Source organism: Barbus barbus (genome assembly GCF_936440315.1).
Source record: "Barbus barbus genome assembly, chromosome: 33".
Lineage (NCBI taxonomy): Eukaryota > Metazoa > Chordata > Actinopteri > Cypriniformes > Cyprinidae > Barbus > Barbus barbus.
This window is the reverse complement of record NC_136761.1, coordinates 6822201-6838151: the sequence shown is the minus strand read 5'-3', so window position 1 is coordinate 6838151 and position 15951 is coordinate 6822201. Positions and strand designations below refer to the sequence as shown.

Genomic DNA, 15951 nt, shown 5'->3' with positions numbered 1-15951 from the left:
AACTGCTTCACATGTTTATTCAATATTAACATGATAAATGTACAATGTGCCTTCCAAAAATACATTCAGTTAAGAGCAAATCTTTAAGATATTGTGACATGAATTTTACTTCCAATAGAATAAAAGTAACTCAAAAATAATAAACAAATCCCAAATAAATAAATGAAAAGTAAATGAATAATTTTAAGAGGAAAAGAGTAATTAATTTAAAATAGAAAATAAAAAGGGTAGAAACATAATACCATCTATAAGTATTACTATTGTTATACAGTTAAACAGTCACAACCTGTAGAGAAGCACACGAAAAAAAAAATCCCATATATATATTCCCCTAGATATCTCCAGTAACGTAACCCTGTAATAAAAAAACATGTCATTTGGAACAAAAAAGAACATTAGAACTCAAAAGAACCAAGACCATTCTTTATGAATTTTTGAGCCCACCTCCAAGACGAGGAAAACTGATCACCCACAAAATCCTAATAGACACACACAACCACGTCTGGAGGCAAGTGATCTATAAAAGGAGACCATACATTTTGAAAACTCTGTATATTACCCCTCAGCACAGCTGCTAGCCTCTCATAGGGCAAAACCGCACAAATCTCTCTATACCACTGTGTCACAGAGGGGGGAGTGTTTTTTTATCCATCTAATAAGGATGCATTTCCTTGCCACAAGTAGCAGTATATCCAACAATTTATAACTTTTGCATCAAGCGTCAGTGACATTCCCTGTCTTTTGAATGGGAGCCCCGAAAGAAAAAGACCAGGATCCATTTTCAATTTTATCTTAAGAATTGTGCTAATTTCACGAGCAAAAACTTCCAGAATCTTGAAATGAGCTTGCTCCTCCAAAAACAATGAAAGCATGTCCCTAACTCTGTATGACACTTAACACAAAGAGCCTAATTAAAGACTTTTTAAAAAGTATTCTTAACACTTTAGATTAAGAAACACATTCAGAATTAACTAGTTTTCAGTCAATAAACTCCTAATGTTCTGCTTATTAATAGTTGGTAAGGTAGTTGTTAAGTTTGGGTATGGAGTAATATTAAGGGATCTAGAATACGGTCGGTCAAAGCATTAATAAAAGCAGTTAATAAACTGCCAATATGCTAATAATATGCAGTGAGAATTAGTCCTTAAAATAGAGTTTTACCAAATCATGTAATAATGCTTCTACTATGAGAATATATTCTGATAACTTTTTTTTATTTTATTTCCACCAAAACTTTTAAAAACAAGAATGTTTTCAATTTCAGAAAGAAACCTCATCTCAGAAGTGGGGTTTTCATTTGTATGTATGACTTGCATTTATGAATAAATTAACAGATCCAAATTGAAATACAAGCATCGGCGTCCTACCTGGCTCGCTTCTGGAGTTGATCCCCACATACTGGGCTTTTGGTTTGCTTCTGCGGGAGCAGAGAGAGTCACACTTGAAGCGTTGTCTTGGGAAGGTGATGAAATGGTCACAGGACCTGGAGACACCAGAGCAGCTGTTTTAGGATACCCTGAAAGAACACCTCCCTCCTCCCTCTCGGCTGCTGGGAGTGTGGGAGACGATTTAAGGGCAGGGGCCCCGGGCACCAAGCTGGGCATTTGACCCAAAGAAGGAAAAGTGTTAGAAAACGGCGATGGGGCAGGCTTCAATGGAGGTGGTGTTGGAGTGGACGCAGGAAGCACCGCTGATACCGAAGATGATATCCTTTCTTGGTTCGGGACAAAACTGCCATTCTCCTTGACAAAACCTGTGCTCCTTATGTGGGAGTGCTCCTGCTGAGAGGAATTGCTGTTAGAGGAGTCTTGACTTGGCAAAGCTACTGGACTACAGGTGCTCGTCACCCTCCCACCTACGCCACCCCCTCCGTCTGTTCCCTCCACTACTCCCTCTCCCGGCATCTCTACGCATGTTACCATAGCCTCAGCGTCCTTGTTGGAGCCATTCCCGTTCTGGCTGTCAGAGGTGCCCTCGCCGGCTCCTTTGAAACGTTTCAGAGTAATGTCTTCATTTCCTTCAGATGCTGTCCGGCGCCGCCGACTGCCCTCACCTTTCCCTCCGTCGCCCTCCTTCTTGCGTCGATCTGGGCTCTATGAGAAATGTGATATGGCAAAATGACCCAGGCGCATTATCAATTACCAAACTTACATAAAATGAATAAACAAGTTAGAAGATGATTAACAAGTGTAACTTATTCATATAATTTCCTTCAGAATCATTCTAATATGCTGATGCTCAAAAATGATCATTGTTTAAAAACAGTGGCTTAATATTTGCCTAATATTTTACTGGAAACAGTTACACTTTTTCACAGTTCTTTGATAATGTACAAAATAACTTTTTTGAAACATTGTTAATGTTCCTGTTTCTTTTGTAAAAGTATTCATTTCTTTCAAAGAAATAAAAAAATCTTACTGACTCTAAACGTGAATGTGTAAGTTGTTAGTGTATCTATAATATACGGTATGTATTAAATGGCCATTTTAGTTCATCTTGTGATTGTATAAAGACACTGGATGCTTACATATGTTCTCAAAAAGACAAAGACTATGATGTGTTTTATAAAGTATTATTGCTAATATTAGAAATTATTTTGTGCAAATTAAATGTAACATTTAATAAAAAATAAATATTTCCGATACAATAAAAATGTTGCTAAATTAACCCTGTAATTTAATTAAAAATTATTTTAGTGGAATGAGGTGATAGTGACTGTTGAAAGAAAATCATCTAGTCTTAAATTCGACAACACTAGGAGAGACAGAAAACCAACACACCTCTTCTAATTGTTCCACAGCATGCATCACATGAATAACCCGAGGATCGACGACTTGTGTCTCCTCACCCTGAAACAAACCATGATTGACCAAAAAAACCACACACTGAAGTCAGCTTTTATTATCTCTAACCCAGTAACACTGACTAGATTCTAAAGAGACAGAGTACTGACTTCCACACGGACCTGGTCCATGGTAATCTCCATAATATGTGAAACAGGATCATGCTGAGATACGAGTCCCAGGGCCCAGGGCTTCTCAAACTCCGGCTGGTACACCTGCACTCTCCGACCCTGAATAGTGTAAGATCCTGTCCAAGAGAGGAAAGAAGTACAGCTTAGATTATCAGCTTGTCAGTTAAATACTAAACTACTAAAGATTCATGCAAGCAGGGAGAAAAAACAACAACAACAGAAAATCTCTATTGCGAGAGAAATCTAATAATTCCATTCTATTTTTAAAATTAATTTCTGTCTTGACATGCAAATTGCAACCACAAGTACATATAAATAAAGTGTCCCTGTGATGGGAAAATGTGTTTCTCACACTTCTTTTCATTGCTGCAACAGCCTAGTAATTGAAAAAATGTCATTACACTCACTTTTCAACCTTGAAACAGTGAATGAATTTTACTTGGCTGATTTAGAAGACTGGTTTCAATTTCAAGTAAACTTGAAATAAAATGTAAAAAGGGTCTTAAATTTAAATTAAAGTTCCCATGCATTTTGTGTTTGACAAGCTACAATAAATGCTTTCTGTTGTTCTTTAACCCAACTCTTTAGTGTTTTTCTAGTGCTGATTTTCGGCTAATTGCATGGAAACCAATGAGGGTCAATTTGACCTTGAGACCAAAGTCATAATTTATGTAAAGCCTTTGCAAAATACATCTATGTGTTGAAACTTTGAATGCACATTAATGACCATAAATGGGAAATATTCAAAAAAAAAATGTATGAATAAATAGTTTAACGGGTATTTCAAGCAGTTTAAAAACCAAATCTGGATCAAATGGAGGACAACAGGAGGATTAAAAGCATAGTACACACAAAAATTCAAACTCGCTGTTAATTTACTCACCTTCAGGCCATCCAAGATGTAAGTGACTTTTTTTCTTCAGTAAGTAGGTAATGTTGTACTGGAGTCACGGTATTAATTTTGTGCTCCCAGCTGTCGAACCACCAACGAGCACGGTTTCAGCTAAAAATCTTCTGTATTGTGTGTAATACTGAAGAAAAAAAGTCACCTAGATCTTGGATGGCTTGAGGGTGAACAAATTTTCATTTGGGGGTAAAATATTCCTTTAATATCTTGTATGACTTCGTTTCAGGCTTTGCACAGGTAAGTTTACTCAAGCACATTAGAGTCTATGGCGTTAGAGTTTATTAATAGTTAAAATGCGACTGACCTTTCCGCAGGATCTCCTGCAACTCCGAGTCACTGTGCCAGCTGCTGATGGCAGCTTGAAGAGCCGGCTGCTCTAGTAGCAAAGAGTGTCTAAAATCTTTTTCAGTCTGAAGAAAGAAACATAATATATTTCATCTATCTGAACATTTAACAGTGCAAAAGTTCTGTATTAGTGCATGCAAAAATATGACAATGCAGATTTTATGACTGCCACCAACCTCAAAAGTGTGCAGTGAACTCGCATCAGGGAGAAATGCCAAAGTTCTTGCACCAAAGAACTCCACAGGAACCAGGGATCCCAAACCCACACGGTCAACCAGCGGTTTGAACATCTGAGGATTGAGCCAAAAGACAAATGGCTTTCAGGAAACCAGCAGTGGGTGCACAAATGAGTGAATATACAGAACAGACACTATATCTTAATTCTTACAAGAGATCTAAAGATAAATTTCCAAAAGCTTTTTCAAACTATTTTTCTAATCATAACTACAAAAAATCATGAACATGCCAGACATATGTAGATATAGTGCAATATATACAGCGGTCAAAATAAGTATTGAACACGTCACCATTTTTCCCAGTAAATGTGTTTCTAAAGGTGCTGTTGACATGAAATTTGCTCCAGATGTCGGTAACAACCCAAGAAATCCACACAAATGAAAAAATAAATAAGTTCAGAAAAGAAGTTGTGTGCAATAAATGGAGAAACTAGTCGCATGTATTGCTCAGGTGTGATTTTGGCCCATTCTTCCACAGTGTCTTCTGTGGGCATCTTTTATGAACTCTTATCTTTAGTGGATTCAAGTCAGGTGATTGGCCATTCTAGCAGCTTTATTTTCTTTCTCTGAAACCAGTCGAGTTTGCTTGGCTGTGTTTGTGATCATTGTCTTACTGAAATGTCCAAACTTGTTTCATCGTCATCATCCTGGTCCTGTAGGTGTCGGGACTGAACCAGTTTAATATTAATTTCCACTGACTAAGGGCAGGATTGCTTTCTAATTTCTGCTGGTGTCTTGGCTTTCTGTGCCTTTTTGCACCTCCCTTTCTTCATGTGTTCAATACTTTTTCCCTGTGTCATTCCATTTTATTACACATAACTTGATTTATTTGCTTATTTGTATGGACTACTTGGGTTGTTACCGACATCTGGTTAAAATTTCAAGTCAACAGCACCTTTAGAAATATATTTGTGACCCTGGACCACAAATCCGTCCGGGCAGAACTATTGTTCCAGCCACCAAAGACAGATTCACAAATAACCTGCCTGATTTCTCTCAACTGCTCTGTGTACCCATAAATACACATGAACTAGACGAAATGACTAGCAACATGGGCACTATCTTCTCTATTACATTAGAAGCTGATGACCCCCTCAAATTGAAAAAGGTTAGAGAAAAACGTGCAGCGCCATGGTACAACAGTTATACCCATTCTCTCAAGAAGAAAACTCGTAATCTTGAGCGCAAATGGAGAAAAACTATCTTGGAAGTTTTTAGAATTGCGTGGAACAGTATGTCCAGCTATAGACAGGCTCTAAAAGCTGCCAGGGCAGCGCATATCTGCAAACTCATAGATAATAACCAAAACAATCCAAGGTTTTTATTCAGCACAGTGGCTAGATTAACAAATAAACAGACGCCACCCAATCGAAATATTCCCTCACAGTTTAATAGTAATGACTTTATGAATTTCTTCACTGATAAAATAGATAACATCAGAAATACAATATCAAATGTAGATTCTACTGCGTCTAGTATTTCAGCTTCATTCATCACACCCAAAGAAAAACTGCAGTGCTTTACAACTATAGGACAGGAAGAGCTAAATAAACTTATCAGTGCATCTAAACCAACAACATATTTATTAGATCCTGTACCCACTAAACTACTGAAAGAGTTGTTACCTGTATCAGAAGAACCGCTTCTCAATATTATTAACTCATCGTTATCTTTAGGTCACGTCCCAAAACCATTCAAGCTGGCGGTTATTAAGACTCATATTAAGAAAGCACAACTAGATTCTAATGAACTGGCAAATAACAGACCCATTTCAAATCTTCCGTTTATGTCTAAAATTTTAGAAAAAGTTGTGTCTGCTCAATTGTGCTCCTACTTGCAAAAAAATTATCTCTCTGAAGAATTTCAGTCAGGTTCCAGGCCTCACCATAGCACAGAAATTACAAATGACTTGCTTCTTGCTTCAGACCAAGGCTGCATCTCATTGCTAGTATTACTTGATCTTAGTGCTGCGTTCGACACTATAGACCATGACACACTCATAGATTGATTACAAAACTATACTGGTATTCAAGCAGGCTTTAAGATGGTTTAGAAGAAATGATGTGCCTCACGCACACAAAAATGAGTTGGGAAGCCATTTGATTGAATGCCGCAGTAAAAGGGAAAGAATAGCAATGCTCGGGCAAACCGCTACAGATCTGATGTCACGACAGAGTTAGAGCCGGTGAATGTTTACAGGTTTCATAGAAAGAGAACGATATGCACCAAATGAGTCGCTGTAGAAACTGAATACTTCAATGGTTGCGGTGCGGTCAACACGAGAGACAACACAAACACAACGACATCTGAAATAAAACGTCCTCATGTATTAAAGAAGACTGGCTTGATTAAGTGCTGGAAATAGCGGAGGATGAGCAAAGAACGGTAACACAACTCTGAAACATGTTCAGTCACACACAAGAGTATTGTACAAACTGTACTTCATAACCATGTTTACTCCGCTATAGAAGAATTCATATGTTCACATTTTTTTATATTTAACTTACAGATCTCAGGTTAACTTTCGCTTCAGTTTGTATTCTATTCTATCAGTTTAAATAGTTTGTTTTGATAATATATTGTTAGGGATATATTATAAACCTGATAAATAATTGACCTTGTTTTTGAGTCTTTGACTTTGAGTCTCTTGCTCATCAAGGCTGTATTCATTTCAAAAATACAGAAAAAACTGTGATATAGTGAAATATTATTGCAATTTCTAATATTGGTTTCCTATTTTAATACCTATACTTTAAAATAGCATTTATTCCTGTGATCAAAGCTGAATTTCAGCATCATTACTCCAGTCTTCAGTGTCCCATGATCCTTCAGAAATCATAATAATATGCTGATTTATTATCAGTGTTCAAACTGTTCTGCTGATCAATATTTTTCTGGAACCTGTGAATCTTTTTTCTTTGATTCTTTGATTATAATGACTCCTAAAGGATCATGTGACTCTGAAAATACTGCTTTGCTTCACAGGAATTAATTACATTTTAAAGTATATTAAAATAGAAAACATTTATTTTAAATTGCAACAATATTTCACAATATTATTTTGTGAAATAATATTCAGTATTTTTTATCAAATAGATCCAGCCTTGATGAGCAAAAGAAACTTCTTTAAAAAACTTTATGGATCCAAACGTTTGAACTGCAGTGTATTGTACAGTAAACATGTTTTCTCTTTAACCTAAAATGTACATCATTTAGTGACATCAATGGTCAAATCAAATATAAATAACACATTAAAGTTAAGTTACACACTTCTTGTGTGCGTGCTGTACAGGTCTGGTATAAAGAATGATTTTGTAATGTCCGCCCAATAGAGAAGTTTTGCTCAGCAAGAAAAAAAATGAGAGGGAACATTGCTCCCACGGGTCCTTAAATTTGATACAACTAAACTGAAGAGTTTAGGGCCTTAGACAGCTTTAAATACGTTAAATGGTATAAGAAATAATTTTTCAAATTGCCTTAAATAGATTTTTAAGAATTTTGCAGATACCTTGTAAATAGTCAAATAAAACTCTTTCCTTGATATTCGCTGATATTTGTGTATTCAAAATGTTTTTGATTGACATTTATGGTCTTTATTTTATTTGGGCTAGTTAAATGAATTTTCGGGCAACCAAAATCTGAGGAGTACGTGCCCGAAGGGCTACCAGGGATTTAGAAATTTTGAGAGCCCTGAATTAGTCATTGGACCAAAAAAAAAAACAGTATACAACATCTCGGATGTAGACGGATGCACTGTTACGTCCTCTGAAGTCAAAAATCTGGGTGTTATATTAGACAGCAACTTGTCCTTTGAAAATCATATTTCCCATGTTACAAAAACAGCATTCTTCCATCTTAGAAACATTGTCAAGCTTCGAAGCATGCTACCTGTTTCTGATGCAGAAAAGCTAGTTCATGCATTCATGACCTCTAGACTGGACTATTGTAATGCACTTCTAGGTGGTTGTCCTGCATCTTCAATAAACAAGCTACTGCTAGTCCAAAATGCAGCGGCTAGAGTTCTTACCAGGTCAAGAAAATATGATCATATTACCCCAATTTTACAGTCTCTGCACTGGCTACCTATTGAGTTCCGTATCATTTACAAAATATTATTACTTGCCTATAAGGCCCTAAATGGTTTAGCTCTTGCATACCTAACTTGTCTTCTACCATGCTATAATCCAACCCGCTCCCTAAGGTCGCAAAACTCTTGACTTTTGGTAATACCTAGGATAGCAAAGTCCACTAAAGGAGGTAGAGCTTTTTCACATTTGGCTCCCAAACTCTGGAATAGCCTTCCTGATAACTTTCGGGGTTCAGACACACTCTCTCTGTTTAAATCTAGATTAAAGACACATCTCTTTAGCCAAGCATTCACATAATGCATTTTATAATCTTGTACTGCAGTTATATCTGATCAAATGTACATTATTATTATTCTTTAGCTTGGGTTGAACAAATAATTTTTGCTTAGATGGAACAGCAGCTACGCTAATTATGTCTCTATTTGTTTCTCTGTTTCTGTCACGGGATTAACATCACGTGGTAACTAGGAATTACAGAAGCTTCAGTCTGGATCCAACCCTTAAATAATCTGAGATGACCTGAGAAAAGATAATGCCAACCCCTCAGACCTCAGAGGATGCCAATGCTCAGACAACATACAGAATTACCTAATTTTACCATAAGTTAAATATATTAAGGTTCTGCAATATATAAATATATTGTGGAAACTTAATTTCCTGTAGAGCTGCTTTGCAACGATTTGTATCGTAAAAAGCGCTATACAAAAACTTAAACTTGAAGTGTCCATTTTTTAAATTGAGCTTTACACATTATCTGAAAGCTGAATAAATCTGGAATCTGAGGGTGCAAAAAATAAATAAAAAACAATTGAGAAAATCACCTTTAAAGCTGTCCAAATGAAGTTCTTAGCAATGCATATTACTAATCAAAAATGAAGTTTTGATATATTTATGGTAGGAAATTCACTAAATATCTTCATGGAACATGATCTTTACTTAATATCCTAATGATTTTTGGCATAAAAGAAAAATCAATAATTTTGACCCATACAATATATTTTTGGCTATTGCTACAAATATACCCCAGCGACTTAAGACTGGTTTTGTGGTCCATGGTCACATTTACTGAGAAAAAAGGTGACATGTTCAATACTTATTTTACCTGTAGTACATACCACTTCTCAACCCATATTAATTTACAGAAAAATGATGGAATGAGGTGCAGTGTGCATCCGTACTCACCAAGGCTGGCCACTGAGCAGCAGCGGAGAGCGATGGGTCACTGCAGCTGGCCCAGACGATGGCACTCTCCACGAGAACGGCTCGCACCTCATCCCCGTACACCTGCACCCATGAGCGCTGCCGCCAATGGCTGTTGTAAAACTCTACAAACACCTACAATGAAGAAGGACAGTTGACAACTTAAGACAAGTGAAATGCTGCTGTCTACAAGCACACTTCAAAGTTGCGTATGGGCCATCTGTTGCCAATGGATATTACAGTAATTAACGTAACACCAAACCTTTTTGTCTCATGTACCCAAACCGCTCGATCATAAAGCTCAGCTATCCCTACATCAAAATCCACATTTTAACTTATATTTCAACACCATTGTTAATATTTTTTAAAATGGCTATTATTAAAACAACAGACTCACCAAGATTTCTCTCAAAAATAAAGAAGTATTTAAGAAATCAGTTTTTATAACTGCATTTAGTTTGATTGGCTGAGACATTTAAAGGGACAAAAACAGGATAAAACTACTGCATAACTCTGTATGGAGTTACATGCATTACTATTCAAAGGTTTGGGTTCAGCAAGATTTTGTTAATGTTTTGAAAGAAGTCTCTCAAGACTGCCAAAGCTACATTAATTTGATCAAAATACAGTATTAACAATAATACTCTGAAAAATGACTACAATCATCATTACTCGTCTTCAGAAATCATTCTGATATGCTGCTCAAGAAACATTACCACCAATGTTAATAAAATGTTTGTGCTGCTTAATATTTTTTTTCCATAATGATTGACATTACATTCATCTGAAATGGAAATATTTTGTTATTTTATGTTGTGACTGTAACTTTTGATCAATGCAATGAATCCTTGCTGATTTTTTTTTTTTACAAAGTAAAATTGTACTGAACCCAATCTTTTGAACCATAGTCTACATTTCACCAAAAGTGTCAGCCACATAAATAAGTTACAACAGACTTCACATAAATCACTAACCAATGGTTAAAATTAGATCAAACCAACACACAACATTAAGCCTGCATGTTCATATATGAATAAACATGTATTTAACTAACACCACATATAGGCTACTACATGTCTGCTGTATTTCATTGGTTCTAGTGACCACAAAATTAACCTAATTTAATTTAACCCATGAATAATAACTGATAATAAGTCCCCATTACAAAAACCCACAAAAAGACGATTAATGAAGTTTGCCTGTGTGAATATGAACACCTGCACAAATTCTCTATGCATTTATCTATTTATTCAGAATTGCATTAAACCATTTATAAAAGCTCTCGTTCCCCCATCATATAAAATTAATATTACTTCACAACCAGGACGCCATGAATAACGACCTTTCCCTTTGTATTCATACACAGTATGTTTAATTGATTTAATAGATGCATTTACTGTGTAGGACGGGTTTTAATCACAATGGGTCATTTACTAAGTCTACTGCAGTCTTAAACTAGTCAGCTAGACACATCAATGACCCCAAAAAACACAGTCTAAGTAGCATATCTGCAGCTAGCCACTTAGCTAACTAGCATTCAAACACACATCAGATGTTTACTACATATCTCTTCCTCGTTTCTCACGCAAACTAGAGTCATAATTCACAGTCGTGAACACTGAAACTGGCGAATGCGTCAGGGTTTGTTCTCACGGGTCGGTTTTGTTTTGACGGAGTGTTGTTGTTGTGTCGGTCTCACCTCCACCCCTGGGCTCGCCAGCCCGATCACACTGACCGCCCGCACGGTTCCCCGGAGCCAGGCCGCCTGCTCCACCGCTCCTCCCGCCGCGGAGCTCCCGTCATTAAGCAGCAGCAGCAGCCGCTTCCCGATCAGACCGAGCGAGTCCCCCATATTACAACCACCATCAAGAGACCGACTTCCTCCGGAGCTCCGCGATCAATCGTGCCTAAACTCAATCGGTGAATCGCTATAGCCACATATGAATGACTGCACGCTATGCATGCGGGATTCGCATCGGCAAACTGAGACGATTAAGAAACGCTTTGCTGGGAATGTGCGGTGTTATTGTTCGCGCTACAACCCCTTGTCCTCATCCGCCATTTAGCTGTGCAGTAATCAAACGCACCCCTCGTACTGCTGCGGGACTGCGCTCCGCTGGCTACCGGAAAAATGGAGCAGCGCCCTCCGCTGGACACTGTACCGTCAACGCACTTCTTTGGAGGTCCCAAACTCTCGCGAGATTTGCACGCGCTTGACGAATGCGGGCAGCTACACACTTACACCGGTTTCAAAATATGTTTTATATTAGGGAGACTATAATGCTGTATTCGAATGGTACTAAATGCATTCTCTCTAGAGCACTTCTGCAGTATTTTTTATAATTAACATTTAAAAATAGATCACGTTTATTATGCTGTTGTTGTGCTGCTGGCTAACTCATCTTCAAATGAAGAGCAACATAGTATAAATCCTCTGAGATGTTACTTACTTATTATTTATTATCCTAGTTAACATTCAAAGTGATAAATATAAACTGTAAATTAACTTCTCTTTTTTCATATTTACAGATTATCACATATTTTTCTATTAAAACAACAGTTTTGTGTGTGTGTTTATTCTCACAACCACAATCTTTTTTTAATGTGGCTCACAGGTGTGATGTGCTTATGGAGGAATCACAGCAGTGAAAGGAAACACTGGGGCTGTGAGAGGATCCTCTTGGACCAGAGCGGCTTTAGCAGGATCCTCTGGGAGCAGGGAGGTTGAGAGACTCCATTAGTAATAATATGACTGTATGCTGCAGTACTTAACTAACTACAACTAAACTATTTACAACTCACATCTCTAGGAGTGTAGTTCCACAAGACGCTAAAACTACCACCTCAAGCCAAGACGCCAGATGCAACCGAGGCCTGCCAGCCTCGCAAGACACTAAAGCTGAAGAGATGGAGGGGTCATCTGTGTCAGTCCTCCAGACACAAGACTGACCCCCTTCACCACGACCTACAGGACCTGAAACACAATTAGAAATTATACAAATTACACACACACATACTTCATAAGGTATAAAAATACATCTTGACATCTGTGTAGTGTATATGGATTGACTGTATCGCAGCAGGTATTCTGATCAAATCAAATCAACAAAAAGACAAACAAACAAATCATTTTAGCTTGTCTTAGACTTACCTTGAACCAGTCATGGGAGAGCATCCAGAGGAACTCTAGAGCTGCTCTTCAAGCAACCGCAAATAAAACGGCAGCATTCTGTGCATACCACTGAAGGTGATGTAGGGTGAGCTTTTCAGGAGGTCCCCAACACCGATCGGTTTGACCTCCATGGTCTCTGTGTTGATCAGGAGATTGAATATCTGGATATCCCGATGGAAAACCCACGGGAACAGCAAACGACAGCAGCATCAATCGTCTGCCGCATGAAATGAAGCACCAGCGCCTCACTGAAGAGCTCACCATGATGTCCACGCAGGGCGAGGGCCGCTCTGAGACCAGGATGTACTGGTCGGGATGCTCCTGCAGTCCAGCAGCTCTATGATGTGGTGACAGCGGGGGCTTTGATTGGCCATGACTGGGATGGTCAGGTTAGAAGAAAGATTGCTTTTATGATGGTCAGATGGAAGTAGTTTCTCAAATAAGGGTTTAGCTCGCTCTGTTTGTCTATTGACATATCTGTACTCTGTTTTACATGAATCTAAGATCTTATAAATTGCAAACAGTAAGTGAGAGGACATGGCAGCGAGAGCACAAGGGTACGGCTAGTTTTCTGTCTTCTCTGTGAATTTCACAGCCACCTGAAGGCCGTCCTCACAGCGGGTTCCTTCAAAGACAGAGCTTCCTTCCCCCAACTTCTCGCCGATGGCATACGTCCAGCAAATGAGGTCTATTGCAAGATTAATAATTGTAGTTATTTTATTTAAGTTCACACTGCAGGACTAAATGTACTTAAAAAAAAAAACAGTTGCATTATTAAAAGCATAAACTTTCCTTTATAGACACACCTAAAATAATGAATTATAAGAAGAGGCTGAATGTAATATTGTGGGTTATGACAGTAAACCCACCCTCGCTCCTCGTGATCTCGTCTCAGATGTGAAGGACTCTCATCTGCTGACGGACTGACTGGACTGTCCTGATCTCGAGGCTGGACGTCCTGCATTAGCTGCTCCTCGGCAGTGAGGGGTCTTCAGGAGCACTGGAAGGAGACTCCTGATGATCATTGTCCTCTACACTACAGAAGATGTCCTGTAGAGAAGTCTGATCTAAAGACAGCAATATCAACCAAAAACTCGCTTTCATCAAATATTGCATACTCGCATTAATTCTTCATTCAGGAGTCACTTTTGGTTGCTTGAATCTTGAAATATTATTATATTATAAGTATACTTATTTTATTATTTTGATGTGATACACTAAGACTGTAGACACTCAACAGAACACGTGTGATCTTAACTTTAAAAATTCATTAGCTGGTTTTTGCAAGAATCACTGAGAGAACTGAGTCAGTTCTAAGAGAAGCTCTAGCTTCATCTGTTTGCACGTGTCACTTGGATTGCTTATTCTAATCAGACAGCTGCATGTTTTTAATTCATGTATAGTTTATAGAATGCTATTCTTTGGCTTAGTGTAATGTTCCCAAATGTAGGCCTATATGTATTTATCTATTATTACAGGTGGCATGATGAATACAATTGTACAATGGCTAAGAATTATTGTTTATTCAAATGGTTAGAAATGCCACAACATTACTGTATTTCCACATATGCGAATGAACATGATATTTTTATTGTATCGGCACATGTTGGGTCAAAAGTGTTTGAACTGTAAGATTTTTAATGTAAAAAAAACAAAAAGTCTCATCCACTCACCACGTCTGCATTTATTTGATCCAAAGTACAGCAAAAAAAAGTAAAATTTTGAAATATCTTGTATTTGAATATATTTTAAAATGTAATTTATAATTTCAAAGCTGAATTTTTAGCATCATTACTCCAGTCACATGATTCTTGAAATCATTCTAATATTCAGATTTGCTGCTCAAAAAACATTATTATTATTATTATGTTGAAAACAGCCGAGTAGATTTTTTTCAGGTTTTCTTGATGAATAGAAAGTTCAGAAGAAAATCTTTCATATCCGAAGAAGAAATCTTTTGTAATATTATAAATGTCATCATCAGCACTTTTGATCAGCACCCCCCCCCCAACACACCCTACTGCTTTTGCTGTATTTTGGATCAAATAAATGCAGGTGAGCAGAAGAGATTATTTAAAATCTCAATACTACAAAAACTTTTGACTGCTAGTGTACATAAAATATTGGATGGTTTAATGTTATCATTTGCTCATACTTTCTGCTTTTATAATGACAATTACATGCATTAAATACTACCTGGATGACATAATAACCAATACAATCCCCAAGAAACAGAAATGAATGAAAAACGAACATAAAAAACATGAAGAGGAATGAAATCTGGCATCTGTGTCCGTGGCTGGATCAAATAAACATGGCTCCATTTTATTATTTTTCTTGATTTTTTGTACTTCACATTTTATGTACAAGTCACAAAGCTGTGCACGTAAATACAAAAATACATAAAACATACAAGAGTGAGATAAATAAATATAAAGACACCTTCCGCTCCATTCATGATAACTGTGTTACTAACTTTAAAGGCTATAATGTAACATAGCAAAGTTACTTAGTAAAGAGCAGTTACGGTATTCACATAGTCCTAAATAAAACACAGCTTTGATGGTGGATCATTTTCAAATTTGTTTGTATGCAAAACTCGCTAGGATTATATTTTTTCCTCAGTTTGAAGCATTCTGAACTCTTGACATGTTACATAACAGTCTGTTTGAAAAAATGTAAATGTGTTTTGTTGCAAACCAAGTTATAATACAAATGCAATGCATTACCCATAAGCCCCAATCTAACGTGCATCGTTTCCTTTATGATGTCAGGAAAACCATGAATGACACTGGGCGGATTAAGCAAAATTAGGCTGTACTGTATATGGTTCCTATTACTGCTCACATGTATTGTTTATGTGCATGTCAATATAGGGAAGAATTATGAAGTCCATATGTCAGCGGGGTCTTTCACTGAACAATCTGGGGCATTTCACTCCATGCTTTGGCTTTCTTCTTAGCGAGAGCCATCCAGGGAGGCTCATCTTGGGCCAAGGGTACAGTGGACGGGTTAGCGCTTCTCTTGCT

General features: G+C 37.4%; 2 protein-coding genes across 18 annotated transcripts in view; both read right to left on the bottom strand.

Moving 5' to 3' along the window:
- The window catches only part of LOC306853440 (lysine-specific demethylase 3B-like), a 29932-nt gene extending 18057 nt beyond the window's left edge, over positions 1 to 11875 (bottom strand). For 2 of the 10 annotated variants that reach the window (XM_079390856.1, XM_079390858.1), the window contains exons 1-8: positions 11450 to 11860; positions 9733 to 9885; positions 4403 to 4516; positions 4186 to 4291; positions 2954 to 3090; positions 2781 to 2849; positions 1920 to 2093; positions 1368 to 1778 (exon numbers count right to left, since the gene is read on the bottom strand). In XM_079390856.1, coding sequence (XP_079246982.1) covers positions 1368 to 1778; positions 1920 to 2093; positions 2781 to 2849; positions 2954 to 3090; positions 4186 to 4291; positions 4403 to 4516; positions 9733 to 9885; positions 11450 to 11602 — 1317 coding nt within the window. In that variant the 5' untranslated portion in view covers positions 11603 to 11860. Of the gene's footprint in view, positions 1 to 1367; positions 2094 to 2780; positions 2850 to 2953; positions 3091 to 4185; positions 4292 to 4402; positions 4517 to 9728; positions 9886 to 11449 lie in introns of those variants that run through there. The other 8 variants (XM_079390857.1, XM_079390859.1, XM_079390850.1 and 5 more) reach the window with 5 other exon arrangements.
- A 3339-nt stretch (positions 11876 to 15214) lies between these two features.
- Positions 15215 to 15951, bottom strand: part of LOC306853353 (uncharacterized protein) — a 49759-nt gene continuing 49022 nt past the window's right edge. For all 8 annotated transcript variants that reach the window (XM_079390679.1, XM_079390677.1, XM_079390675.1 and 5 more), the window contains one exon: positions 15215 to 15951. This exon is cut by the window's right edge and continues 47 nt beyond it. In XM_079390679.1, the coding sequence (XP_079246805.1) occupies positions 15835 to 15951 (117 nt within the window). In that variant the 3' untranslated portion in view covers positions 15215 to 15834.